A 27,572-nucleotide genomic window follows, 5' to 3' on the forward strand; every position below is an offset into this window, starting at 1 on the left:
ATTAATCACTTATGAAAATGAAAACATATAGCTAGAAATGGCAAAAGATCTAGAATATTCTAACTAAAAACTGATACTAAATGTTTGAATCAGTTTATCACCATTTAATCTTGCTAGAGTAGACTAGTAAAATGTTTATCCAATTGAAAAAATAATAAATCCTAATGGAATTATAGGAAAACATAATCATAATGATGACAGTTAAATATTAATATATCTTTATTACAAAAATCATTGTATACAGTCCAGACATTTCATCAGTTTATTATCTGTACATCTTAGTCTGACACCTTTAGAAATAGCAATTAACATGTGTAACCCTTCTGGCAGGTGTTGTCACCAGCAAGATGTACCACTGGTTTGAGTGAGCTCTCTGCTCCATCTGTTGATGAGCTAGAGGAAGAGACTTAACTCCGACCAATAGCTTACACATGGTTGAGAGCTTTTTCCTTTGACACTTCATGACCACTTGATGTGTCAGACTTACTGAGAATGTGTGCTATTTTCCCCCTAAATAGCCTTTCTTGATTACATTCTTATTTATTCATTTAAATTCAAAATTTATACTCTGGAGTTGTGACATAAATGACAAATAATGCATTATTTTAGGCTACAGGCATATACTCGTAACAGTCTAAACGTAACACTCAGCTATTAATGTTGGCTGGATCACGTGTAATGAGATTAAAAATGTAGGTGAGTTTACAGAATTAACATTTTAGAAACTAAAGTTGTATGTGTTTTGTTCTCGGGTGTGCACCAATCATTAGACTTCATTCTGTGCTATTGCCCAGAAAATAAATTAATTATTCAATGTAAATAGCTTAGGTGTACAAGGCCTTAGAAAACACACACTAAATGTTTAAAAAAAAAAAAAATCTCCAAAGAGGATATACACCACCCTGTAGCTACAAAAGAGGTTTCTATTTGGCAATAACAGATAATCTAGAAAAGTCAGTCAAACCCAATATGTGTCTCGCTGTAGTACAGAAATTAGTAATGGAAGCTTTAAATTGTGGTAACTTTTTTCATAGTTATGCTTAATATCACTTTCAAGATCTGGTGCTTATGAGACCAATCGTGTACAGTAATAAACAAGTCTGATGGGGTGAAATTTTGTGTCTAAAATGAAAGACACAAATTGTAATTGGGTATAGTTGAGCAATGTGTATAGCTAAACTTGAATTGTATATATGCAACTGAAGAACAGCTAAATTCATCATTGAACAACCTAAGGTATCTCTGAAGCAAAAAAGCTTCTAGGTAGAGACTTTAGCTGCAGTGTACTTAAAGGTGCATGTTGTAGTTTTATTGTCTACATTCTGAATTTGTTTTGAAGGCAGAAGAATTTCGCAGGCTTTGGAAAACTCCACCTAGAGAGAGAGCAGGCTTCTTTCACAATGTCAGGAAATCCGATCCAGAAAGAGGAGTTGAAAGAGTTGGAAGGTATTAAGAAAATCTCAGCATGAAAGATGTGTTAGCAATAAGCCAGAAAATTATTTAAAAAAACTCCAGCACTAAAGGCACATTAATGGTTAACATAAGGACAAGCTGCATAAAGCAAAAATTCTTCTACAAATATTTTACAATGTATATTTTGTTTGGGTCCTTATTGTACTTTTTATGTAAATAAAAAATGCTTTCACTCAAAAAATGACACCCATAGACCTTAAGTTCAGAAGGGACCATCATGATCATCTAGTTCTGCACATTGTAGGCCACCTATTTAACTACTCTGGAAGGGGAGAAGAAATACATTTTTTAACTGTTACCCGCATTATGTCCAGAACTTTTTTCTCAATCCCCACCCACTCTTTTGCTTAATTTCTCAGAGTATTTCAGATTAGGGAGAAAGCTAACAATTGGGACTTTGTCAACTAATTGAGTAATAGATCTGAGCACTGTCTACATTTTCTGGAAGCTGGAAAATTGTTAAAGTTTGGTGAAATGGAAAAAGATGTTAAGGTATACCCATATCCTTTCTCCAGCCACACAGTACAGAAAGTGTCCACCTTTGTGAAAGGTGTATGGGGTATGCATGGATCCTTACCACAAAAGATAGATTTTCTGTGTTGTGGTAGCACGTAAATGTAAAAACTTTAAGACATCTAAGCTTGTTTAAAACAAGGAGTGGGTTCTATCTTTTCTTTAAAATTACCCTTTTTCTGAAAAACGAAAAAAAAAAATTGTTGATTGACTTCAACTAAGAAGTACCTATGCCAGTAATTGATTCATTTCTCCACTTGATACCTAGACAGTTATCTTAAAAAAATCACAAGCTGAGGCATTTTTACAATGAATAAGTAAAACTTTAGGATTACTATAAAGGAAAGGAATTAGCGACAGATAACACTTGGTATGTTATGGAGAAAGATACATATTATTGCTGATGCAGAACTTGGTTGTTACAGAATTCTTATATATGTTTCACAATTTCAGAGGCCTAGAAATAGCTGATAAAACATGTTCATTACATGTATTGTCATACTAATATATGATGTCTTCACAAATGATTCGTTTTATCTTATTTATTGCAGGGAGTTAGCTCATGAGCAGGGGTTCCCGTGGGTTGAATACTGGGAATTTCTGGGCTGTTTTGTTGATCTGTCTTCCCAGGAGGGGTTGCAAAAATTAGAAGAATACCTGAGTCAACGGGAAATGAGCGAAAAGGCTCAGCAAGAAACAGGAGAAAATGAAACCTGCAACAGATATAAAACTCCACATCCTTCTGGTAAGAAAAGAGCAAGCATTATTATAAACAAAGTGATTTACATTAAGAAAAAGCTTTGAGCGGGGCTTGGAGTTCACATTTAATTAATATCTGCAATCCAAAAAAAAAAGTGTTTTAATCTATTACTCAAATATTATTCTACTTTCAATGTAAAAACATTACTTTAGAGAAGTGGGAGGTTACGAGATCATATCTCATTAATAACTATCCGTCTTGCTTGCTGTTGTTCACTGGATTACAAATTCTGGATTGAAATCCTGGCCTCTTTAAAGTCAATGGCAAAACTCTCACTGACTTCAGTGGGGCTTGGATTTCACTCGGAATATTCGGGAATTCCTTTGTGAAGTGCAGTCAGCTTTCTAAAACAGAAATAATTCAATCCAGTTGTGGGCAAAGGAGACACACTAACAAAGGCCTAAAACCAAACTTTTTGCATCAATTTAATGGGCTGCAGGTCGTAACTCAGAATTTCTGTTTCACAGGAAATGCTGATCTTTCAGGATTTGTTTTTGACCCTAATTGGAACAAAACTAATTTATTTTTTTTAATTTCCCACAAAATGTAAATTCACGGGTGGGGGGAGAAATCATTCTAAAAATTTTGTTTTGGAAAATTTGGGGTTTTTTCCTTTTTACATTTTCATGATTTCATCATTAATCCATAGTATGACATCGTGTCATTATGACAGTCAAAATATTCTATTTTTAAATATTAAAGGCAGCTATTTCAGTCTATATGAAGTAACATTTTTTCTTATTTTCTAGCTCAGTGTCTCCTGTCTGTTGCTGTGTAACTGACATTTTGTCAGTGTTTTATTAAAACACATTAGGCTATGACTTTGACCCATCACGAAGTAATGTAAACAATATAAATATAATATAAAAGTGGAACTAAATTCTGAAACAAAATAAAATCAAATGTTGTTTTTTATTTTTTTCCAGAAAATTTGTTCTTGCGGGAAACTTTGAAATTGATACGATTTCACAGTAAATTTTGGTTTTGTCGAAATGGCATTTTCTGATGGATATCTGTTTTGACACAGATTTTTTGACCAGCTATAGGCACAGACCCCTTTTCAAAGCAGTTCCCCATTAGGAAATATTTTTCCTGTAACCAAGATTATACAAGTCTCTCTGCACCAATTGTTCCCAGTTTCTCTTTTCATTAGTTTGAGTGGATGCACACACAACCCAGCGCTACAGAATTTCTCCTCTTACTAGTTGGCTGTTGGTGGGTTTAATTATTTCTATCCAAATTTGTATGTGAAGTGATCCTATGCTAAGTCTGCAGAGGAGCATGAATATGGCATCTGGTCCTCCAATGTACTTAGAGAGGTGGACCTGGAAAGAAAGAGAGCTGCTTTTGCCATTTTTTCCCCATTAACATCTACGGTCCTGCATTCTCAAATGAACAGACTTGATGCTGAAGCAGATACTTTGATAAAATTCCTAGCTTAATCATCGACCAAGTCAGTTGCAGGAAAGTAAAGGGTTTGTCCAATGTCAAATTTCTTTCTCACACACACACTTAATGTTCTTAACATAGAAAAAGTGGACATTTTTTTGTCTCCAACAGTAAAATGTAAGTGTACTCTACCAAACTCCTGTGTACCTTTCAGTAATCTCTAATTGCAATATTGTAGTAGAAATAGGATCAGCAATATTTTGTGTGCTCACCTAGGGCCATGTTGCAGAAATAAATATATTCTGTAAAGTGTATATCATTGCCTGTTGTTGAAAGAGGACTGTATATATTTAGGTACCTATTCACAAGAGAACTTAATTGAGCTGCTTTTGTGGGTTTGTCTTTGTGCCAATGTAACTTCAGTGGAACCTTTGGTGTGTAGGAGGACATGGCAAACTTAATAGTTAGCTTGCATCTATATCTTTTTGCCATCGTATTCTGCCTTCTGATTTTATCTTGAAACTTGGTCGGTTTCTGTGAATCAGGCACTTTAAGTGAGAAGTACAGGAAACCTCTCTCTCAGATGAATAGGATAAAAAAGGATAATTGCAAACAAGATGTATATATTTTTTATAAGATTATGTAGTTTAACTAATACCATTACATGCATCTGATTATAAAAGGGTCTCCATAAATGGAAACATACATGCAATAATGCAATTACCTAAGACCATAGAGCTGTTCCTAGTTTATCGGCTAGGACTTCAGTTGTCAAGCCTCTTATTTATATCTTTTTATTAAAATTGTTTGTAGGCAAAAGTAAAAAATGCTGCAATTCAATTTCTGTTGGAGCATTTTTAGATGAAGATGATGATGACATGAGCTTAGAAGAAATTAAAAACAGACAGAATGCAGCACGGAATAACAGCCCACCTGTTGTGTCTAAAGAATCGAGTATAGATGCTATTGGAGATTCGGAGTGTGACATTCTGTCGATGGAGCACAAAGTAAACATTATAGAAACATCGGACCTCTCCATGCATTACGAGAAGGAGGTTTCATCCAGCAAAAATGGATTTTGCAGCCCTGTAACTAATGAGAGGATAACTAGTGACAGAAAACATTCACGTGGTGGAGAGGAGTGCCTTATATCCCCAGTCTCCAATTTAATGGCGGAATTTGAAAGACTGTCTTTCCAAGGCCAAGCAGTGGCAGGGGAATGTTTGGTGGCGAAATCAAACAAAATCACTGCAAAAACTGAGAACGAGAGAAGTTTGGCTGAAGGAATGAGCCCGGTCAGAATATCAAAGGACCAGCTGGGTAAAACCTGCTCAGCACTTTCTGTGGCAAGCTGTTCAGAGCCAGCTACTACTGAAAAGCCTGGAGATACAAAATTAAGGACAGAAAACAAAATACCCTCAGAAGCTGAAAGACTGTCATTGGACCCTGGTATTTGGGACAAAGAGACACAGCAGCTTGGCGGTCTTGCAGTGCAATCTGAGTGTGCTGCTTATTTGTGTCAAGAGCCCTCTTCTCAGAGATTTCTTTTGAAGACTCCACCAAGAAATGAAAATACAAAGAAGTTATTCCTCTTTGGGTATGAATTACTTTTTTTGTCCCTTGGTCCATACGTGCAAAACTAGTTCCATACGCTCTTAACCTTGCTGTAAGAAATTCTTCAAAAAAGTTTCAAACACCAGTTACAATCATTTAGAGAAAAAAAAAAAAAAAAAACCTCCTTAAAATGCTTTGTAGTTCCTACAGTAAAGATGCAGTCCTTTCACACTCTAGAGATTGTGTGTAAAACAATTTGGGTATGAAGAAGAGAGCTCTGTAGTTTTGTTCCAGTACTGAGGTTTCAAATAGACTCTTCAGCCTGTGAGCTAGCTTCTGTTCATCAGGCAGGCTTGGTGAACCTTTCAATTAGGGATGTAAAATGTTAACCAATCAGTCTTACTGGTAATGTATTCGGTTAAAGTTTAAATGTCTAATGTGCACATTAAAAACGTTGCAGCAGTACCATTTCATAGTGTATGTAGCACTAGGTTCTGCATTGTTTTGGGACCATTGCTGTGGAACTGACATCATTGGCACTGAACTAAGAGTGCGGCACCCCACGTTTTACGTGGGGTCCCGGCTGCTGGCCCTGCGCCTGGGGCCCTGACTGCCGGCAGTGGAGCCCTGGACACGGGGTGACAGCGGAGCCTCAAGTAAAACATGGAGGTGCTGCAGCACCCCCAGTTCCTGCACCTATGTTGCGAACTCGTTATCGGTTACTCATTTAACCGACAACGTTTTAATAGTTTAAATGGTTACTTTTTTAAAATGCTGTTTACATCCCTACTTTCAATTAGATTAAGTGCTAAATAGCTTTCACGTTCTCAACATATATGAAACTGAATTTAAGGACACTTTCCAAGCTTGCCTCTGATCTGACTATTAATATTGTCTTGCAGTGAAGCATATTGAATGTCCCTATGGATGGGCATTATTTCTTATATCAAAGCATGCTTGAAAACAATCCATTTGAATGTGAAGAGCAACTAATCCAGTTGGCACGCATTTACCTACTCGAAGCATTTCAAAATATCTACACTGGGGTGTGAGGACATTATCTTGTCTAAAAAGTTTAACAGCTGTTTTCATCTAGTTCCATTTATATTCTAGGGAACAACCATCAAAGCTGGATAGTGATGTCTTAGCAGCTGTAGAAGGAGTAGATATTGACCCACAGAAATACCCCATTACTTACAAATGGAAGAATGCTGTACAGTCCTACTCTTCTTCTGACAGGCAAAGGTATTTATGTAAATTCAACAGAATGAGTTGAAGAGCAACAGTTTTTTAGTTTGTCTGTGGCAGGACTTCTTTAGTAGCTAGAATTTTAAGCTCTATCCTATACAAAAGTCTAAATTAAAAGTATTCAATTCTATAGCATCTAATGTATTTTAAATTAAGACTTGGGCTTATACCCATTGCTGGTGTAGCTCTGCTTACTGGTGCTAAAGATTAGATATCAAAGCCACGTTGCTTCATCCTATCTCAGAAAGTTATCCAGGTAAAACATGCAGATTTCAAGAGTGTCGGAATTAATTCTGCTGAACTAGCCAGTCTCACGATGCCGAATGCTCTGTTATTACTCAATACGTAGGGGCTGCCACATTTGCCTATACAGTCACTGCAGTACAGTAACTCTTCACTTAACGTTGTAGTTATGTTCCTGAAAAACGCGAAATGATGTTAAGCAAATCCAATTTCCCCATAAGAATTAATGTAAATGGGGAGGGTTAGGTTCCAGTTTTTTACACACACACACACACACACACACACACACACACACACACACACACACAGTTTAAACAAACAATTTAATACTGTACACAGCAATGATGATTGTGAAGTTTGGTTGAGGTGATGGAGTCAGAGGGTGGGCTATTTCCCAGGGAATGCCTTACTGCTAAATGATGAACTAGTACTCGACTGAGCCCTCAAGGGTTAACATGTTGTTAATGTAGCCTTTCACTCTACAAGGCAGCAAAAATGGAAGGAAGGGAGACAGCATGTCAGACAGAGACACACACCCTGTGTGTGTGTGTGAGAGAGAGAGAGATGTGCATTGCCCCTTTTAAGTAGGCTGACCCCACTCTAAGTACATTGCCTTTTTAAGTAGATCAGCAAGTTGAGACAGCAGCTGCTGCCAGCAGTCTCCTTCTGTCCGGAGGCTCCCAGGCGAGCAGGTCCAAGGCAGAGGGCAGGAGCAGCACATGGCAGTGGGAGGAGGGACAGCTGAACTGCCTGGCAGTTGATAGCCTGCTGGGCGGCTGCCTCACAGGGAACTTAGGGGAGCAGGGAGCTGATTGGGGGAGGCTGCCAGTCCACCCTGGTTCCAAGCCACCGCCAGCTAGCTCTAACGGGCTGCTCTTTCTGCAAGCAGTGGACAAAGCAGGAAGCTGCCAAATGTTATAAGGGAGGATTGCACAACTTTAAACAAGCATGTTCTCTAATTGATCAACAACGTTAACCGGGACGACTTTAAGTGAGGAGTTACTGTACCTGTTTCTAACTCATAATCATTGGTGCAATATAATACAATAATAGAATTGCTTTGAAATACTAGATTATGCAAGATGCCATATCAAATGAATTTTTAATTTTAGATAATACGATCTAGAGGTCTTCAGACATTTTGTTACCCTGCCATAGTAGATGCAAGTTTTGATACCTGCAAATGTGTGTGTTTAAATTATGTATGTGGGAGATCTTTCTGTGATTAAAGTAGTGTGGAAACAGGTTTTTGTTCTCTCCTGCTGGGTTGCCATACTGCCTGTGAATAGTTGACACTTTTCAAACACAGCATCCTCTTGCAGCAAAAAGCAATTGTAAAAATAAACTATTTACAAATGTCACACTTCAGTCCAGCTGAAGTCCTGCCTGCTTTTTAGTAAACTTTCAGGGGTCTGGGTTGAGCAATCAACTTTTTAACTTCTGTGAATCCTTTCTTCAAAGAAGCGGAAGTATTATGTAACTTTTTTATTCTTATTCTACACACTCAGTTTTAAAGGAGCAGTGAGAAGTTTTTAAAATCCTAAATCGATATGTGTTTAGATTAACTACAATATATTTACATTTTAAAGCATCTTATAAGGCAGCTGCTATCTTCTCTTTTGTACATTGCCAGCACAAAGTTGGTGCTTAATGTAAGTAATAAAATATTTGGAAATTAGTGTCTTTTCATTTACTTGGCAATACCAAAGTTTGCTCTATTTCCATTTCAAGTGTTGCTAGTGCCAGCAACACCTCAATCAGAGACAGGAAGTACAGAATAATGCCCCACTTAAGTATTCTCGGTGTCAGAGTTTGGCAGGAAAAAGAGAACCTGGAAGTACAGGTCTGGATAGGTAAGAAGAAATGGATATTCAAACATTTTGAAATAAATATCTACGCATGCAACTGCATCTAAACATATATTAGTGATTTGGAGTCTTTAAAAGCTTTACAGTATGTTTAACTCTTTCATTACCCTTTTTAAGGCTGACTGTTATCTTCAAAATCTATTTCTGCTTTGGTAGAAAAATATAGTGTCATATGAGATTATCGTTATGTATGATAGAATAGTAATTAATTGGTAAAACCAAAGTGAGTAATCGTGGCTTATTCAAAAAGATAAATAATATTAAAGAGGGAATTTTATGATTTTTAAACAAGTAAACATTTAGTCCATAAAAAATGTATTTATTATTTCTGTTGCATCCGGACACATTGCATTTAAAAAAACAAAAACAGACGGTCTCTCCGATGGCCAAACCTACAAAATCACTGGTACAAAGCCACCTTTAACAAATCTCTTCTTTAACCAAATACCTTGTCCATAGTCTTGTAAGTGGTGATGTGCTGAAGAGTCATTTTGAGCTTTACAAAACAAAGATAACCTGCTATTTCTTTGATGTTTCGTGGTAGGCTGGCCATCTGTGCTTGAGAGTTCTAAATCTTATCACATGATCAGCCATAGAAACAAGATAATAAGCAGGTCCTTTCCTATTATATGTGGGTGTTGAATTGCAGTTGGCCAAATGTGCACAAACAATGCATTTTTTTTATAATTCGCCATTTTGGAGCAAAAGACATTAGCTAGTTTCAGTGATGTATCCATGTGTGACCTAATATGCTGCTCCCTTGTTTTTCTTTCCCTCCGGTCTTTCTCTTGATCTGTTGTGTTTTCTGATGCATCTCCATCAAGCTCACAGGTGCTAGTGAGAGCCTATTTCTCACCCCATTACGATTTTCTGAAATATTATACATATGGTGATTCTTTTTATTTTCCTGTAGTTGGCCAAGTCCAGCATTGAAAGGAAGGTTCAAGTCCCAGTCTCCTGCAGCAGGCCCACCAAATGGTTCAACGTACTCTAGTCCAAGAAGAAATAGTCCAGTGATGGGCAGCCCAGGGAAATATGGCAATGTTGCTTCATTTTTTCCGGATCTTGGGAGTCCTGGGCGGTACAGTCCAGCATATGCCAACAATATACTGTTGTTAAAACTGCATCACTTGTCAAAACCTCCTTCCCATTAGAACATAACTCATCTTTCTGGGACTTTAATTATATTTTCATTTTAAGAGTGGAGGGGGGAAATTGTAGCATTGCTAAAGTGACATGAGGAAGTGTCTTTGGCTATTTATTTATCCTCATTTGAGGACAAATATACATTTTAAAAATTAAATATGTCTTTACTTCATGTACCAGATAGATTACTGGTGATTTGCAAGAAGTTAGTGAAGTTCTCTTATCCAGTAGTTATACAATAAATAACCCTTATTCTTGTTAACTATAGAGCAATGATCTGAACCTTTCACTGAGTGATTCCTGCTAGAAATGGTAGTGTTTACTGTAGGCAAATGTGATAGTCAAAATGAACCCCCAGATGCATTTTTTTCACCTACATAACTTTGAAGCATCTTATCAATAAACAGAATTCTAGCTTAGAGGGAACTCATGGAAGGAGTCAAATGCATTCAAATTTAATTTACAACAGAAAAAATTCAAATTGAAGAACTGAAAGTTTAAGCTGGGTGGTTCCCTCTTCCCTGTTCCAGTAAGAATTTGACTCCCCACTGCCCAATAAACAGTTCAGTCTAAACAGTAAGAAATTGAAATGAAGAGCAGCCAGAGACTCTGATGGGTCACTTCGCATTCTGAGGATAACAACAACACATCACAGGTTCAGAGTTTTAGGAAAAGGGCACTATAGAAATTAGTGATCTATGTTTGGGTTAGTTTGAAGATAAAAGCTCAGCTTTTTTCCCCCCAAAGCTTTTGCCATTTGCAGACTTCACTAGTAATTACACAAAAGCACATCAGCAATAATTTAAGTAAGTTTACCAGTGATGTATGTTAATGGTCCAGTTTAATGTGATATATTATGGAGATAAACAGAAACCCATGAAGAGGTTTCTTATTTCCTAAATGTTAGAAGGGATGAATAAGGACTGAGACATTGTTTTTATTGAAATACAAATTCTTACTGGCTGTAGTCTAGATATAGTAACTACCTTTTTGTTAGCTACAATTAAAAAATAATTTAATTTCTCAGTATTCTTTAAGGATGAACCCTTTGGATACTGTGCTATATGGAAATTGGAAATGTTTCTAAATTTGAAACAGAACACACACACACACACTGTAGATTTGGATAGTTGTGTTTTTTGCTTAAGAAAAGGCTTTCAGTAGTGTAATTCCCTATCACAGAATTAAAAATAATCTTTGATAGACATCTGATCAAAGGTGCCCCAGGCATGGGAGTAGAAAGGATCAATTATTCTGGTTGATAACACTACGACCCCCCCCCCCCCAGTGCAAGGAAAAAATAGAATCTCAAGGAGCTTTTGTAACATGCATATGTATCTAAAGGAACCCTAATAGTAGATGAGATGTCAGTATATTGTTATCCAACTGTGGGACCTTTATTACATTACAGAGGCTGGATTAAAATTATACAAGATATGGCTGTTTCGGTAGCTATTGCACACTAGAGTAAAATGACTTTCATACACACACTGTATACTTCTGAATATATTCATTGTTTGTTACAAACTTCAAAACTGCACTTAATAGTGCCTTTTGTAACATTTTTAAATTAGCGTTTTTGTTTGTGGTTTTAAAAGTGGCATCCACTTACATGGGAATGGAAAAGTATTCTAAAGGGTCTTTCTGTAGCTTATTGTTGTGATGGAACTGTGTTTATAGATGGTTTAAATGGAAATTATTAATTGATTCCCATGAACTGAATGTTAGAAATGAGCCACTACCTTCTAATTGACCCTCATTCAAGTATAATCCACCCAAGTTGCTTTATTGTGGGATTCTCCTCCAAAAAAACCTACTGTAGTAGTAGTAACTTTTCCAGTTGCTATTAATCTTTGTTGCTGTAGGGGTCTGTATCAAACATACATTTCCGTTGCTTTAACTTCTAAAATATTAAAAATCAATTTCCCTACCCTTTCTGGACTGGTGTGTAGTAATTATCCAGTCTGTCCAGCTAATTGCTTAAATATTATACACACAAATCACCTGTGTGTAAAAGCTGAAAACACTTCACAAGTTACTTGTACTGGTGTTAAAATAAACACCGATTACTGCATATATTTTTTTCCAGTACTTCCAACATCTGTGCCTGTCCGAGGCAGCTATGGGCCTCCACCTAATGGGAATTTCCATCTCATCTCTGATATAGGCTCTACATTTCTGTTTAGAAATAGCTTAAGAAAAACTTTGGTAAAACAAAATCAGGAGATTGAGCAACTGATACTTTAGTACTAGTTTCTGTCTTTTTCTTTTACACTTGTTAGATGCTTTTTTGTATTCAAATACAAATTTCTGGCACAAAAACTTCTACCAGTTTGTAACTTTTGTTTGGGGTTGTGGGGGGAGGGGGGTTAGGTGACAGCATTTTTTAGTGACAAATGCCTTATTGAGTTTAGACCATGTGTTTGTAGTCTGTTTTAAGTAAATTTATAATACATGAACTTCATTTATTTAAAAATATAGCAATTTGTTCATTCACAATCTTGGGAGATCTTCTAGAAGAGGCTGAAGATGCTCTAAATCTAGATTAGGACTGTTTGTTTAGTTTTTAATAGTTGACCTCTGATGATGCAAAGGGTCTTTTATATTATTTGTCAAGTATGATTTTAAAATGCTGAGGTTTAGCTGCTATTCTTTCCATTCAAAGTAAACAGATAGTTAAGGTGTCCTAGGGCAATAGGTGGATGGGAATATGTATCCATGTTGTGAAACCAAATGCAGCATTTTTGCTGTGTGATACAAAGAAAGCATCTTTCTTTTAGATACCATGGTTTCATTTCTATGATGAAATTTAATTGGTGCCTCAATTTGAGACATGAAACTAAAGGTTTGGAAAATATTTCACAACCTGAAAGATGTTTGTTTTTTGTGTCTTGATGGTTGGATTTTTGCTATTTAAAAGCAATACCCATGTTTGGAGAGATGAAATTTATGTTGCTCAGATCAGAGGAATATTTTAATACAAAATCTGTACTCTCTAAATAAGGCTATTGCCAGTTTAATTTTGTTTTTATATAGATTTAATTATTTTGGTTTTAAACCTTAGTGCCACTACAAATGCTGATTTCTGTACATGTGCAAAGATGTGTTGTATGTGCTGTTGCCTTCCACCCTGCACGTATTTATGGTTCTTTCAATACTGTGTATGTAATGTGCTGGAATAAAGTGCACAAAATATTCAGCATTAGACATTCTGCTACTGATTACATATGGTGGGGGATTTATAAGATGCCTGTGGAACTTGCAACTCAATGCCTGAAACAGCATATGCTCTTTTATCAATGGTATTTTTGAGTTTAGGGTGAGATGAACCAATGATACTGGTGGATTTTTTTTTTTTTTAAATGTAGAAATGTCATGCTGCTTCACCAATGCACTTCCCTCTTAGGGCTTGCCGTTTATTCCAAATGTGATTATTGCTATACTCAAAGGTACACACAGAGACCACTTAAATTTTTATTCAAATATTTTAAAAAGTTGATAGACAAAATTATTCCAATTTCTTGCAGTGATTGCTGAAGACCCCCCCCCCCCACACACACACACACCCCTTTTCATATACAAAGTTTTATGTTCTTTAGTAAAGAACTGTTTCACTAAACTGATCCAACTGCAAGAGCCAGATGGCTTAAACAGCGTGGAAAGAGTTCATGGTTTCAACTGCACAGGTTGCTAGGCACTGTTTCTCATAATTAAAATTTCATATTAGCTCTGACAAGGCAGAGGTGAGTACCTAGCATTTTCTTCAAGAAAAGCTTATGTTGTAAAATGTCCAGTTATGAGCATGAACCTTGTTCTCACCTGACTAGAACTAACTTCCCATACTCTTTTTGTTCTTTCACCATCATACTAGTTTGCTATAAAAATTAGTATAGCACCAGAATTTTGCCCAAACTGAGCACTCATGGTTGGAGTGTAAAAAGGTATATAGGAATTAACAGCATCAAATAGAGAGTTAGGTACTTTGACAAGCTTAGTCCAGGGTGATGTGGAGGCAGATTGATTGTTTGTTCTCAAAGCTTACCTGCATAAGACAAGCACTATCTATACTGCAGAGCCCTCTACTATCACTGCCACAAGCCCCATTCAGGCATAAGGACAAGGTAGTATTATAAACTGGCTTATGAAGAAAGTCTGTCTTAACATTTACTTTCCTTCTGGAGCAAGATGTGTGTGGCTGCTAGCTGCTTCAGTAGATACAAAAAGACTTCTCTCAGCGTGTGAGATACTGTTGCTAGGAGTATTTTTCAGAATAGGGGAATGAACTTCCAAAGCAGGGAGCATTAAAGTCACACTAATCTACCACCACAGCTGTATACTTCTCTCCTCATTTCAGTATGCCCTGTGTCTGCTAAACACATACATAACTTCAACCAGGGAAAGCACTAGTAGTCATACCCCTCTATAGCATAGGAATCAGTTCACCAAAAGCTCAACAGGAAGAGTAATTTTTACTTTACAAGCAAGTGGTGCTCTCGAATGGTTGAGCACAAATATCCTTTCATCAGTCTTTTCATACTCCACATCTCAGAGCGGGGAGGTGTCACTCTTCATTTTATGAAGTGATACAAGGAAAATCCATAGAACTCTGAAGAAATTCAAAGTCGTCTTTTTTGGACTGAAAAGCAGACATGAGTATGCAAAGGAGGCAGAGGGGATTAAAGTACAATTTTAAAACAGCATCATACCCTGATATTACAAATAGAAATTTAGTGGTACAGTAGTCGGATGTACTAGTGCAGCGAGACTAGAAGCAGCTCCCAGATGGCCATCACCGGCACAGACTCAGGTGCGTGTGATTTTATCTGGAGGCATGAATCCTGTGTCTCCAAGTGTTCTAAGTGCCACTCTTCCACTAGGACGGATCACCAAGTGGGTTATACTGCCATTATTCAGGGACATCCGAAGCCAGCCTTCCGGGGGGAACTGTAATGCTCTATTAAAAAAGAAAGCAATTAGTGTATGGTTTAATCCACAAGCATATGTGAAGATTAGCATGCCTCTGACAGCACTATTGTCTATCATTTCTTCTATCTAGAACAGAACCACCACTGTGAAGCTGTACACCAGTGGTTCTCAAACTGGGAGCCATAAGCTGTCAGCCTCCAGCATTTATAGTAGTGCTAAATATTAAATAAAGTATTTTTAATTTATAAGGGAGGTCTCACTCAGAGGCTTGCTGGGTGAAAGGGGTCAACAATACAAAAGTTTGAGAACTGCTGTACACCAAGCAGCTCACATGCAGAATTTCTGCCTATTGCTATCTTTGAAGAGTTGATACTGTGTGCTCACAGCTATAAATGCAAAGTTAACATGAAAGCATATATGGCTTTGTTAATCAGTGGCCATTCCAGCAGGCTTTTATAAGAGTGCAACAGATGGGTACCATTAATGTAGATAGGATTAGTTCAAATGGACATGGAAAGCTTAAAAAAACCTGTTGCCAGGAGTGCTTTGAGTAACCTGATAAAACAAGATGACAGCTGCCCTAGATTCAAGACCAAGGAGCCAGTAGGGAAATTTTCAACTTGGTATTGTGGTTACAATCCTTGAAGTGAAAGACAGCTAACAAGCAGCTGATGCTCTGGGAGAAAACAACAAACTATATCATGCACTTGATGTAGAGGCTCTTGTCTAGCAGTCCTTTCCCAGCTCTAATAGGATAGTTTTCTCCCAAAATTACTAACTGAACTTGGCACACTAAAGAATAGCATGGAACCTGGAGGCAGTATTAGAATACTATGCCAGAGTAAGACTATAGCTTTGACTGCTGCAGCTCAAACCATTAGGGGCCACAAACATCAAGACCAATAAAAAGTATTATTTTATATTGTGGCTTCCTAAAGAGTGCAAAAATGTTTTGCAGCAGAAGTCAAACTAATCTTAAACTAGATTTAGAGAGGTGGGGAAAGCAGGGAGGGAATGGAGTGAAGGGGAGCCACAGCATAATTTAAGCAGAGTCCTCAGCTGAGCTGTGGAGAGTTGGTAGGTAGGGAAGGTTAAGAGGTTCACAGTGAGAAGGAGATGGGGTGAGCAAGTCCACTGAGAACTTTAGGAAACCAGGCGGGAAAGTGAACTGGATTCATAGATGCATAGGAAGTCAGTGAAGATGACAGGATATAATCCCCTTTCTTGGAGCAGAACAGTAGTCTGTCTCTAACCTCAGCTTTCTTCAACAAGGGGAAATAGCATTGCTTACCTTTGCCAAAAAGTAACAGTAAATACTAGAGTTTTTAAAGCACCAAAGAGAGCACTAATGTAGCTCACAGCAGACACACACAGATGTATGGGTTTAACAGAGTATCTGCTTACTAAAATAGAATAATGTGAACGTTTTGTTGCTAATGAATGGCAACTGTCCTGCCCACAAGGCAAATAACTTGTTAGGCCAAAGCCCGTAGAGAAAACTGGTAGCCAGGTACAGAGTGGGGGGTAAAGACCTAACACTATCCCTCCCCAGTTCCTGAGCCACCTTGATGCCCTAGCAGTAAGGTTTTTTTCCTCCCCCATTGACGTTAAATGCTTTTGGAAAATAAATTTATTTAGCTGCAGGAATCCTGAACTGCTGACACAAAGGTGCTAGTTCTATTTTAAGGCAATATGAACCACTGGGTATGCATGTAATCAAGACTGAGTCGAATTGAAAGCCATCTCAAAATACCTGCATACCACCTGTGTAAAGTTAAACTTTCTATTACTCTACAAACATTCGATATTTGTTCAAGTTTCTCTTGACAGCAGTCCACACTTGAGTTGTGCCAAAAATCAGAGTAGCCTAGGGCAGTGTTAATGATCTGATTTTAATATAAAACCTAGAAAATGAGTCCCAATTCTCAGTAATCTGTACTAGTCTCTCATTTTTACTTCAGAATTAATTCAGTGTGGATGTTGAAAATTATTTTAAAATCCCTTTTTCATATCTGTAGATTAATCTTCTGATCATATGTTGTAAGCACAGCTGCTCAGAGAACCAGGCACTCATCCCCTCCAGTCACTTCAAACCTGTTAACTGATTTCCTAGCTGTAATGGACTAGAGAATGCAATGCACTAACTCAATTTAAAAAGGTTTGACATTTAAACATGCAGATGGGCATTTGGTCCCTCATAAATTACCTGCAAACTATGTAGCGGATCACGTTGGCATGGCAAACAAAAATCTCATAGCTGTCCTCTTCCTGCTTTGCATCAGCCCTATGAATATAGTTTCGGAAAGCAGCCTCAATACGAGCCCCATCTTCATAATACTGCTGATGACAAGAGAGTTTGTAATTAGACACTGAAACAGATCAAACCAGCCCAAGAAGCTACCTGCACTTTCAAAATGGGGTGCTGCTTTAGGCTATGGCTACACTACAGCTTAAATTGATATAAATTATGTCACTCGTGGGTGTGAATTAGCCACCCTCCTGACCGCCATAATTTATGCCAACATAAGCGCTGGTGTGGACAGCATTATGTCAGCAGTAGAGCTTCTCCCACCGACATAGCTACTGTCACTCACAGGGGCTGAAGTAGAGCAGCTACAATAGAGACCTTTAGAGCGGTAAGCTCTCTAGTGTAGCCATAGGCTTAGATAGTTCAAATCTTCAAACCTGGCCAACTGGTGAACAGAACGCTGCCAGATTACTAAGGGGAATTTAAAGTTATGAGCAAATATTTTAACATAGAGGATGGGTAAAAGGTATGGAGTGATCCGAGGCCTAGGATATACAACCTGCAAACAAACAATACAATGTACAGTTAATTAAAGACAGTGTGGAATATGCAGATTATTTATATATAAAAAAATATAAATTTACCACAGCTTCTGGTTTCCAGTGAGATACTGGAGGGACTGGTTCTATAGGTGCTCCCTCTCTTAGCAGGTCAGTACTAACTTTTTTGACCCCTGGAAATGAAGTACACATTCAGAAAGTGAAGTAAAAGCCACTTTTTAGGCCAGTTCACAAACAAACCCACATAATTTCAGTCAATAAGAAAGCCCCTTTACATTTATTGCAAGCTGTGCATTTATTCATATTCTGTATATTCAAAGAAACCTTCAGGTTACAGCCAAAAAATTAAGTCCGAACATTACGGTCTTCATGACTTCCCATCAGGGATTGCAAGTGAGGCTCTCCAAACCTAATGTGCTCAGTTACCTATGGAGCCAAGTTCATCCCTGTTGACACTAATGAATCCACTGAATTTAATCCAGGAACACCATCATTTTGAAGAGCGGCCTTTATATGTTGTGAATCCGAAACCTCATATATATATGGCAGTTTAGACTGCTAGAAAATTATTATTTTAGTATAATCTTTGATCATTTGTCTACCAACTTAGACATGAATTCTTGCAGCCCTCAGACAATTAAGGTTCAGGTCAACAAAGATTAGCCTACATGTGGAAAATCGCCCATCTTAATGCATACAGTTAAAAAGTGTACCTCCCTGTAATATAGCCTCCCTTAGTCTGAAGGGAAGTTTCTGTTTTCTTAGAGCATGCTTTTCATGTTATTAGACCTGAATTCAAGGACTGCTATAAGATTAGATCAAAGTCCATTCCTCTTCCCTTCTCCCTCTTTTGAATGAGCACATGCCTATCAGTCAGTGTTCCAAGATGGACTTGCTTGCTCTTACACAAATACTTGTAAAACCAATAAGGTGTGTCAGGTTTTGTCTGTGGTCACCGTGGGGTTTTTTTGTTCACACATTTGAATGTGAGGCATTAGAATTAATCTGGGCTCTAACCCAAAGGTTAGGACCAAGTATCCTTACCACCATCTACAGGCAGGAGTGAAACCACACCTCAGAACAGCTGCTATCTTTATCCATCACCCTTTCAGTATGCCACCTCCTCCCCCTTTAATTTAAAGTGCCAAGCACTGCACACAGCGGCATCCAGTACACACTTTCCATAAAAGAGTGGCTAACCCAGTCCACAACACTGTCCTGTATTCATTCCACCATGCTCTTGTAGAAATTATAGTTAGCATTCTCTCCCTTTCAGCAGAGTTGCGCTTTTAGGTGCAGGTCTGTGGCAGTCAGTAAGCATTCTTGGTTACAAGCTAACTATTCCAGCTTTTCCTGGAAAAAAATAGTTTCCTGCTTTTCAGCAGTCTGAAAGTACAAAGAGCGAACTGCCAAGGTCTCCTATACAGTAATACATTCATGTATCGACTACTCAGAGGGGTCAGCTCAAAGCTTTACATTGCAGCTTCATTTCTACTTCATCTTTATGACTTTATTTCATTTTTAAATTTAAAAAGTTAATTTACAAAGTGTACAGTGGTCTAGGAAATGGCTACACTTCAACTGAACACTACATGTCAAAAGGTGCAAAAGAAGCAATCGTAAGACAGCATTATGCTATCAAACCTCACTTGCCTGGAAGATGCTTGCTGATGATGTCGGTTGTTTCCGTTGCTCTGGTCATAGAGGAGTGGATAATTGTATCAAATTTCAACCCCAAACTTGCCAGCCTGCGCCCAGTCAGCTCTGCCTGCTCACGACCTTAACAGTGAGATTAGCTATATAATAAATTGCTGATATTTTACTCTTTATATTTAACAAATATTAGCTCATCATCCTTCTATGCCAGTCCTGAGAGTAAGTAATGCATTTTTCCTTCCAGCAGACAATGCTTTTAGCAGCATCACCACCAAGAGACCAGGCTCACTAACTGCCAAGTTCCAATTCACGTTTCACAGGCTGGAAGGGATTTCTGTTGGTTAGGCCAGATCCAGTTCTTTTAGTTTCTGATTCTCCACTTCAATGGGAAGCACTGAAGAGAGGACCTCACCCATTAGTCATGGTCCTTGCTTCTTAAATCCCACAAGGTGAACCACTTCCTCACTGGGCTCATGCAAATAGCTGTTATTGTAGCTAGGTGTTCAATTTGCCACTCACTTTCTATCACCCCTACATTCTAGGAGTGCAGAAGAAGGAGGAGTGTGTGCATGTCTGGTAGTCCTGCTTGAAACAAAGGCTGCAGATATGTTAGCTTCGAAGGAAACATGCATTAGCCACTAATTGAGCTTCCTCAGATAAGACGTTAGTTTTAAGATGAAGATAAGTTTTTACCTAGTATCCCAAGGTATTTAAAATCTTAATTAAACATAGATGGATAGAAGGGTAGACGGCTGAAGGAGACATATGGCCAGACAATTGCAGAGTCAAGAATATAAGCCAGGAATCTGCTATTCTAACCACTGTTATTGTCTCATCAGTTGTGTATTTAATATATTCACACCTTTAATCAAATTTGCTTTTGAGCATGCAAATTAAAACTCAGAAAACATCCACATTAACATCTGGCACCATGTTTTCAGCACCTGAAACAGCATCACACCCAGAAAATTCTTGCCCTTTCAGGAAAAAGGGTATAAAAAACACCAAGGATGTTTACCACTCCTTTTTGAATTAAACAGCTACAGAATTCTAGTCAGTGCTACGTACAATTTTTGATATCCAGACATATGCATTAGCCAAGTACAGATTAATTTAGGTATCAGTATACAAATAGAGTATTATTCTCATCTCAACAAATGGGCATTTATTAATGTAATTCCCAGCAGCCTCATTAGAGATAAGGATGAAGCAAGGAGCATATATAATGATTCTCTAACTACAAGCACTCCAACTGAAAAGGCACACTCAAGAAAGCCAGAGAAAAAAATCTAGTTAACCGCTACATGAAACGCCATTTAGTTATTTTCGTCACCATAGTCAAAAGGTGTGGCCTTCATAATAAACCCTTTCCCAAGACTTTATGATCCAGAATAGTCATCCTGAGTCTTGAACTTAGCTCAAAATTTCAGCCAAGGGAAATTTTTAAAAATCTGCTGTGAAAGTTTAGCTCAAAGTCTCAAAGGAATCCAGTATGAAGTTTTGAAACAGGATTACTGCACAGGTGGGGGCATGTTTGGGATATGCATAAACAGGCATTTTATTTATAGGATCGGGGGGGGGGGGGGGAGAGACAAGCTTATGTTGGCCTATATATGTTCAATGGATCCAAAATCCTAAGTAGGAAGTTGGCAATAGGATCCGGAGCAGAACGGGTTGCTCTAACATATGAGATTAGTGACAAAGAACCTCTTTCTCTATGAAGCTGCACAATCAAGTAGGGTCCTAGTTGCACATACCCAGCTGGGTCAGAATTCTGTCTTTATCAATCTGACCATCCAAGTTGTACTGAGAATGGCGGATAAGGAATATGTGTCTGGTAGCTTTTGCTTTGCAGTGATCTAGGCGGGAAGCAAGTTCTTCTTCCCCAGTCTCTTCATTTTTCTTTTTCCGGTTGATAAGAGCCAGTGGTTCACGTCTAAAAATATTAAAATAAATCATTTTTATATGTGGCAGAATGGCAGGGGAAAATGTTACAAACGGACTCCTGCCTCAATTGATTTCAGCATTTGGAGGATCTAAAGATTTTTTCCCCCATAATTATGTTAGCAAAAGTTTTATCAAACATTTTAACTCTTCTCTTAAATACCCCAAAAAGCCATATACAACAATTTAGAGTTTTACATCCTATCTAGCTGAAGCCAAGCTAGCACCACCCACCTACCTGAGACTCATGCTACCTATTAGTCAGAATATAATATGGTTGTAATTTAGTTCAGGGTAAAAAATCCCTATAAACACTGGTAAGGGATTCAGCCATACTTTGACAGACTATTACTCCTGAGGGCATTCTGCGCAAAAAAATTAAAAATACTGCGCACAATATTTTAGAATTCTGCAAGTTTTATTTGTCAATAAATAAATACAGAGGCTCCAGCATGGCAGCGGGGAGCACAGGCCACTGGCTGTACGAAGGTGGGAGATCACCCTGCAGCTCCCCCACATCTGGGACACAGATTCAGTGGTAAGGCTGCGCCTGACCCTGACACAGCACAAGGCCTGGGCCTGCCCCAGAAACACCTTGGGGCCCAGTCCCTCTTCGCCAGACACACCAGATGTGGGGCAGGCAGGTTTAATCAGGCAGGATCCATGTGTGGAGGGGCTCAGTGTGAGGGGATCCAGTGTGGGGTGAGAGGATTCTGTGTGGGACAATCTGGGTATAGGCAGCTCAATGAGGGGTCTAGGTGTGGGGGATCTGGATGCACAGAGGCTTGCAGGGGTGGTTCCAGGTGCAGAGGCAATGGGACTCTGCAAGGGCTTCCAGGTGAAGGTGGTTGGGGCTCAGGGGAAGGGCCTGGGGGTCTCAGCAGGGGTCTGGGTGCTGGGGAAATGAGGCTTGGTAGGGTGGGGATCTGGGTACAGCTAGTTGGGGGTCAGTGGCATAGGGGTCTGGATGTGGGGGCTCACAGTGGTGCAGAGGGTGGGGCATCAGGGTGGGGGTTTGAATGCAGGGAGCTCAGTGGGTGGTGGTCTGGGTGCAGGGGTTGAGGTTCAGTGCGGTGGGGTTTAGGTATGGAGGGCTTAGGGGGTTCTGGATGTACCAGGTGAGGCTTGGCAGGGGTGTCTGGGTCTGGGAGATCCAGCTGCACAGGGGTTGGGTGGATGGGGGAGCAGCTCCCTGTACAGTGACTCCTCCCTCCACAGCTGAGGAGTGATGGAGGCGTAAAGCAGGGGAGGATGCTGAGCTTCCTGTAGCTGGAGGAAGTTTCTGGGGGTGGATCTGATACAGCCCCAGCCACTCCTTGCAGGGGAAGAGGAAGTCCCGTCCTTTCCTGCCTCCAGTTCGGCCAGGACTAGCAGCTGATCCAGGCTCAGGGTAGGAGCCACTGGCTGGGGTGTCCCCAGCCCCGCGGTGATTTACCTCTAATCTGGCTGCTCCGGGGTGCCTGAAACGATGTACCTGCGCTGCTAGGGAGTGGTGTGTGACTGCTCTTGCAGCTTCCCTTTGCTTCCCTGTCAGAACATCATTTATTTGCTTCCCCACAGAAAAAATCTCTGAAGGGCATGAATTCTGTGCATGTGCAAGGGCACAGAATTCCCCCAGGAGTACTTTATGGCCTACATTAAAGTACATCCAAGTTACATTCTGTTAGTCTGGAGGACAGGAGCACAAGTGAGAGCATCTTTGAAATATCTGATTATTAATTTTACTCTTGTTTATTAAGTAGTTACCCTTGGGTTTCCATTGGAGTGTGAATGTCAATTTAGATGGCATTTTATGCTTAGAAAAAAGGAAATCTGAATGGAAGATCCAGCAAAATCTTAATTTTACCTGTCCAATCTTGCAACACCCTATTCCCTACTTGATTTTTAAATTCATTAGTTAGTTTGAATCAGGTCTCCCACTCTGTTGTATTGTCCTACTATTTAGTGAACTAAAATTATGAACAGTAGGTATGGTGGAGCAACACATTCAGAAACAGGACTCACAGATTGAATCAATTAACTAGGTAAACTCAGACAATGCTAGTTCCAGACAGCATAACATCAATTTTTGCCTTACATTTGATTAACACAGTTCTACATTTCTAGAAGAAAAAACCCTGCTTGTTCATTTAGCTTCTGGCCAGTGAAGCAGGATTGCTAAGAATATGTTGGTACATAGCAACCTGTATCAAGAAAACAAAATCATATCCTGTGTTTGTACAGAGATTTAATTCTTTGTTCTGGTTTGCTAGAAGCATTGGCTAAGGGACACGTATCAACCATCTGATTCTCTACACCAGCTATAAATATTTCTTGCATCCTACTCTATTTTTACCTTTCTTTGATGTACTAAATTTAGACATAATTAGACATGGCTCAATTAGTGTTCAGAGTACTATTCAGATATACTGGAAATTCAGAGTTGAGCGTACACTAACCCACTTCTTAGTAGTGCAACACATTGGATGTCACTGCAGTACTTACATATGCAAGAACCACCACTGATTGAATCCCCCTGCATAAACCAGTTAAAAAGGTGCAGTTAGAGCCTGCAGTGGGACTGGGATCTTGCAGGACCTGCTGCCATAATAGCGAGAGCAGTTAAAATGTACTTTGATGCGTGCAGGATTGGGTGGTCAAAAAAACCCAAACAAAACAGACAGACTGCGGTGATTTGCAGAAAACAATCTTAAAAAAAAAAAGGTTTTAAAACAAATTTAAGCAACGGAAAGAAGGATTTGAGGTCTACTGAAGGAGTTAAAGTATTTGTTACATGGTTTAAGCAAGTTTTTTCTATTCTTTTAGTGGTAAAAATTGTGTCTGTATTCTATTTATATATAGACTATATTAACTGGCCGTTTCGGGGAGGTGGGGGGAGAGGGCGGGATTAGTAGCATGGGGAAAATCTCTCTTGCAGGATTTGCAGGTGGGAGCAGGATAAAAATGCAAGAAACAATGCGGGAGCAAAACTGAGTATTGCGGGACGGGACAGGAGCGGGATTAAAAAAAAAATAATAGTGCCACGGGGGGGCTCTAGGGGCAGGCAAAGAATAGTTCTCATGAACCCTTGTATATAGCATTACAGGAAAATCTTTAGAGAACAGATATAGTCTCAACCCTGAATTTTCTTACTGTCCTAGTTTTAGGTCCTCTGTATCTTGACTGCGTTCTGGAAAGAATATTTACAGAAATATACTAACATGGTTTCACATTTCAGCGTTGGCAGAATCATTAAGCTACTCCTTGAAGGTCCAATACTCCTGTGGATCTGTAAAGATGCAGAAGTGGCAAATAAACTTGGGCATTTGCATCACCTGTATGCTATAACTGCACTCGCATTGTGTGCGCTAAGCTATGCACTATAATAGTACCTGCTTAGCCAATCTATGTTCATTAGTTTAATATTATTCACATCATGAGCAGCATGTCTACCTGTTATAGATATCAGCTACCCAGGAAAGCCATTCCTGCACAAGTACTAGAAGAGTTATCACCTCTGAATCTTGTTAATTTATAGGAGGGAGGGGCTGTTTGTGCAAATTTAGCACTCGTTGAAGATGACAGAAAGATGTGCTGAGATCTAGACAGTGGCACTGCAAGCTTCCCTCAAACCTTACCAAAGTACTTCAACCTTGAACCTGGACAAACCACCTTTAAGGGTGAAAGGGAAGTTCAGTCATCATGGTCCAGTCAGTCCTTTGCTTCTCTGCAGAGAAGCAATCAACAAATCTATTGTTCAAACAGCCTCAACACTGCGGAGGTGGCTTTTACTGATGTGAACTAGACCAAAACAAAATTCAGATACAGGGAGGCAGGAGGAACAGGTTGAAAGATACACCATTTTAGAATTACTTCAGCAATCTCCAACTTGCTTGTTTCCAGCAGAAAACAATATGAGCCTAGAAGACAGCTTTGTGCTTTCAGTTTACTAGGTCAGCCCCAGGCCCTTCCTACAACACCTATTTTTAACTTAATTTAGTGCATCTATTTATCCTCTAGTTAGATCCATCTCCCCCGCCACACAGCTACTTCAAGCCTCCTCTTTCATTCTCTCACACTGCATAAAGTAACCCTCCTGCAGCTCATACAGATTAGCCCCATCGCTATCCTGCTGCCAGTACCAACACTGCACTCTACCACCATAAACCCTGCCCAAATCTTCCACAAATTAGTCCTCATGGTCCTGTTTCTCCACCAGACACACAGTAATCCTCTCCCTCTCATACAAATCCTTTTACTACTACTCCCTGTCTCGACACACACAAAGTAATCCTCCTCCTCCTCCTGATCCCACAGCACACAGATCAATTTCTTGTGCATTACATATTTTGCTTCTTCACTTAACACACACCTGTGTATTTGTTTTATGCATTTTTATAAGGACTAGTACTTGGACTCTGGCTGAATAAAATTAGTCTGGTCACAGAGAATTGCTGCTTAACTGAACTGGCTGTGATTTTTATAGTCAACAGCCCCCATGAGTAGCTTTAATAACATTTGATCAATATTTTGATTTGATAAACATACTACTCTACTAAATAAAGAATGAGCCTCATATGTTTTTAAAAGCTGAGAGATTTCAGAAGTTGTTTCCTTTTCTCCAACTGTAAGGCATTATGAATCTTCATTATGGGGCATGTTTTTTCTGTCTATAATATACTTTACAGGACTACTTTTGTTCTACTAGTGAACGGTCTTATAAAAGATGCATGGGTAAGACAACTCTGCAAGGATGGTTGTCAAAAATTCTAACAGATTTAGAAAGCTAATCCTTCTGAGGAAGAAATCAGTGTGGTGAGAAATACACAAATGAAAAACCCAGGACAATTCTGATATACTACCATAAAGCAATTTATGCCTCAGGGAGCAACAGAAATATCAGTAATTTTAAGAACAAATCCTGACTAGATAGTCTAGCTCAACATTACCTTCCTTACTAAACCAACCTTTAGGTTTTGATGCATAGGAAACTTTTAAAACTACTCCTAGAAGTTTGCAGCTGGAGTGGGTTCCTTTATGAACTTACATTTTTTTCATTTAGAGGCCTAAAGACCAACAAATTTAAATCTGCAACAGGGCCATTCTCTTCTAAGGCCTGGTCTACACTAGGCGTTTATGTCGAAGTTAGCGCCGTTACATCGAATTAACCCTGCACCCGTCCACACCGCGAAGGTATTTAGTTCGACATAGAGGTCTCTTTAATTCGACTTCTGTACTCCTCCCCGACGAGGGGAGTAGCGCTAAATTCGACATGGCCATGTCGAATTAGGCTAGGTGTGGATGGAAATCGACGCTAATAGCTCCAGGAGCTATCCCACAGTGCACCACTCTGTTGACGCTCTGGACAGCAGTAAGAGCTCGGATGTTCTGAACTGCCACACAGGAAAAGCCCCGGGAAAATTTGAATTCCTTTTCCTGTCTGGGCAGTTTGAATCTCATTTCCTGTCTGGACATCGTGGCGAGCTCAGCAGCACTGGCAACGATGCAGAGCTCTCCAGCACTGATGGCAGTGCAATCTCAGAATAGAAAGAGGGCCCCAGCATGGACTGATCGGGAAGTCTTGGATCTCATCGCTGTGTGGGGCGATGAGTCCGTGCTTTCCGAGCTGCGATCCAAAAGACGGAATGCAAAGATCTATGAGAAGATCTCTAAAGACATGGCAGAGAGAGGATACAGCCGGGATGTAACGCAGTGCCGCGTGAAAATCAAGGAGCTGAGGCAAGGCTACCAGAAGACCAAAGAGGCAAACGGACACTCCGGATCCCATCCCCAGACATCCCGTTTCTACGAGGCACTGCATTCCATCCTCGGTGCGGACGCCACCACTACCCCACCACTGACTGTGGACTCTGAGGATGGGATAGTGTCCACGGCCGGATCCTCGCACATGTTACCGGACGGGGAAGATGAGGAAGGAGATGAGGAGGACGAGGCAGTCGACAGCGCTCACAACGCTGATTTCCCCGACAGCCAGGATCTCTTCATCACCCTTACAGAGATCCCCTACCAACCCTCCCCAGCCGTTACCCCGGACACAGAATCTG

The 27,572-nt window shown here is 39.4% G+C and overlaps 2 protein-coding genes across 4 annotated transcripts in view; one reads left to right on the plus strand and one right to left on the minus strand.

Annotated features, from left to right (window-relative positions):
• The window catches only part of ANKLE2 (ankyrin repeat and LEM domain containing 2), a 33,036-nt gene extending 19,637 nt beyond the window's left edge, over window positions 1–13,399 (plus strand). For both annotated transcript variants that reach the window (XM_034791604.1, XM_034791603.1), the window contains exons 9-13: window positions 1,340–1,446; window positions 2,538–2,731; window positions 4,949–5,732; window positions 6,803–6,934; window positions 9,962–13,399. In XM_034791604.1, coding sequence (XP_034647495.1) covers window positions 1,340–1,446; window positions 2,538–2,731; window positions 4,949–5,732; window positions 6,803–6,934; window positions 9,962–10,202 — 1,458 coding nt within the window. In that variant the 3' untranslated portion in view covers window positions 10,203–13,399. The remainder of the gene's footprint in view (window positions 1–1,339; window positions 1,447–2,537; window positions 2,732–4,948; window positions 5,733–6,802; window positions 6,935–9,961) is intronic.
• Window positions 13,400–13,654: 255 nt separating this feature from the next.
• ZDHHC8 (zinc finger DHHC-type palmitoyltransferase 8) overlaps window positions 13,655–27,572 on the minus strand; it is a 237,530-nt gene continuing 223,612 nt past the window's right edge. The window contains exons 11-15 of one of the 2 annotated variants that reach the window (XM_034791605.1): window positions 21,342–21,520; window positions 19,582–19,707; window positions 18,013–18,101; window positions 17,327–17,460; window positions 13,655–15,148 (exon numbers count right to left, since the gene is read on the minus strand). In XM_034791605.1, the coding sequence (XP_034647496.1) occupies window positions 14,998–15,148; window positions 17,327–17,460; window positions 18,013–18,101; window positions 19,582–19,707; window positions 21,342–21,520 (679 nt within the window). In that variant the 3' untranslated portion in view covers window positions 13,655–14,997. The remainder of the gene's footprint in view (window positions 15,149–17,326; window positions 17,461–18,012; window positions 18,102–19,581; window positions 19,708–21,341; window positions 21,521–27,572) is intronic. The other variant, XM_034791606.1, reaches the window with a different exon arrangement.

This window comes from Trachemys scripta, chromosome 15 (genome assembly GCF_013100865.1).
Source record: "Trachemys scripta elegans isolate TJP31775 chromosome 15, CAS_Tse_1.0, whole genome shotgun sequence".
Classification (NCBI taxonomy): Eukaryota; Metazoa; Chordata; order Testudines; family Emydidae; genus Trachemys; species Trachemys scripta.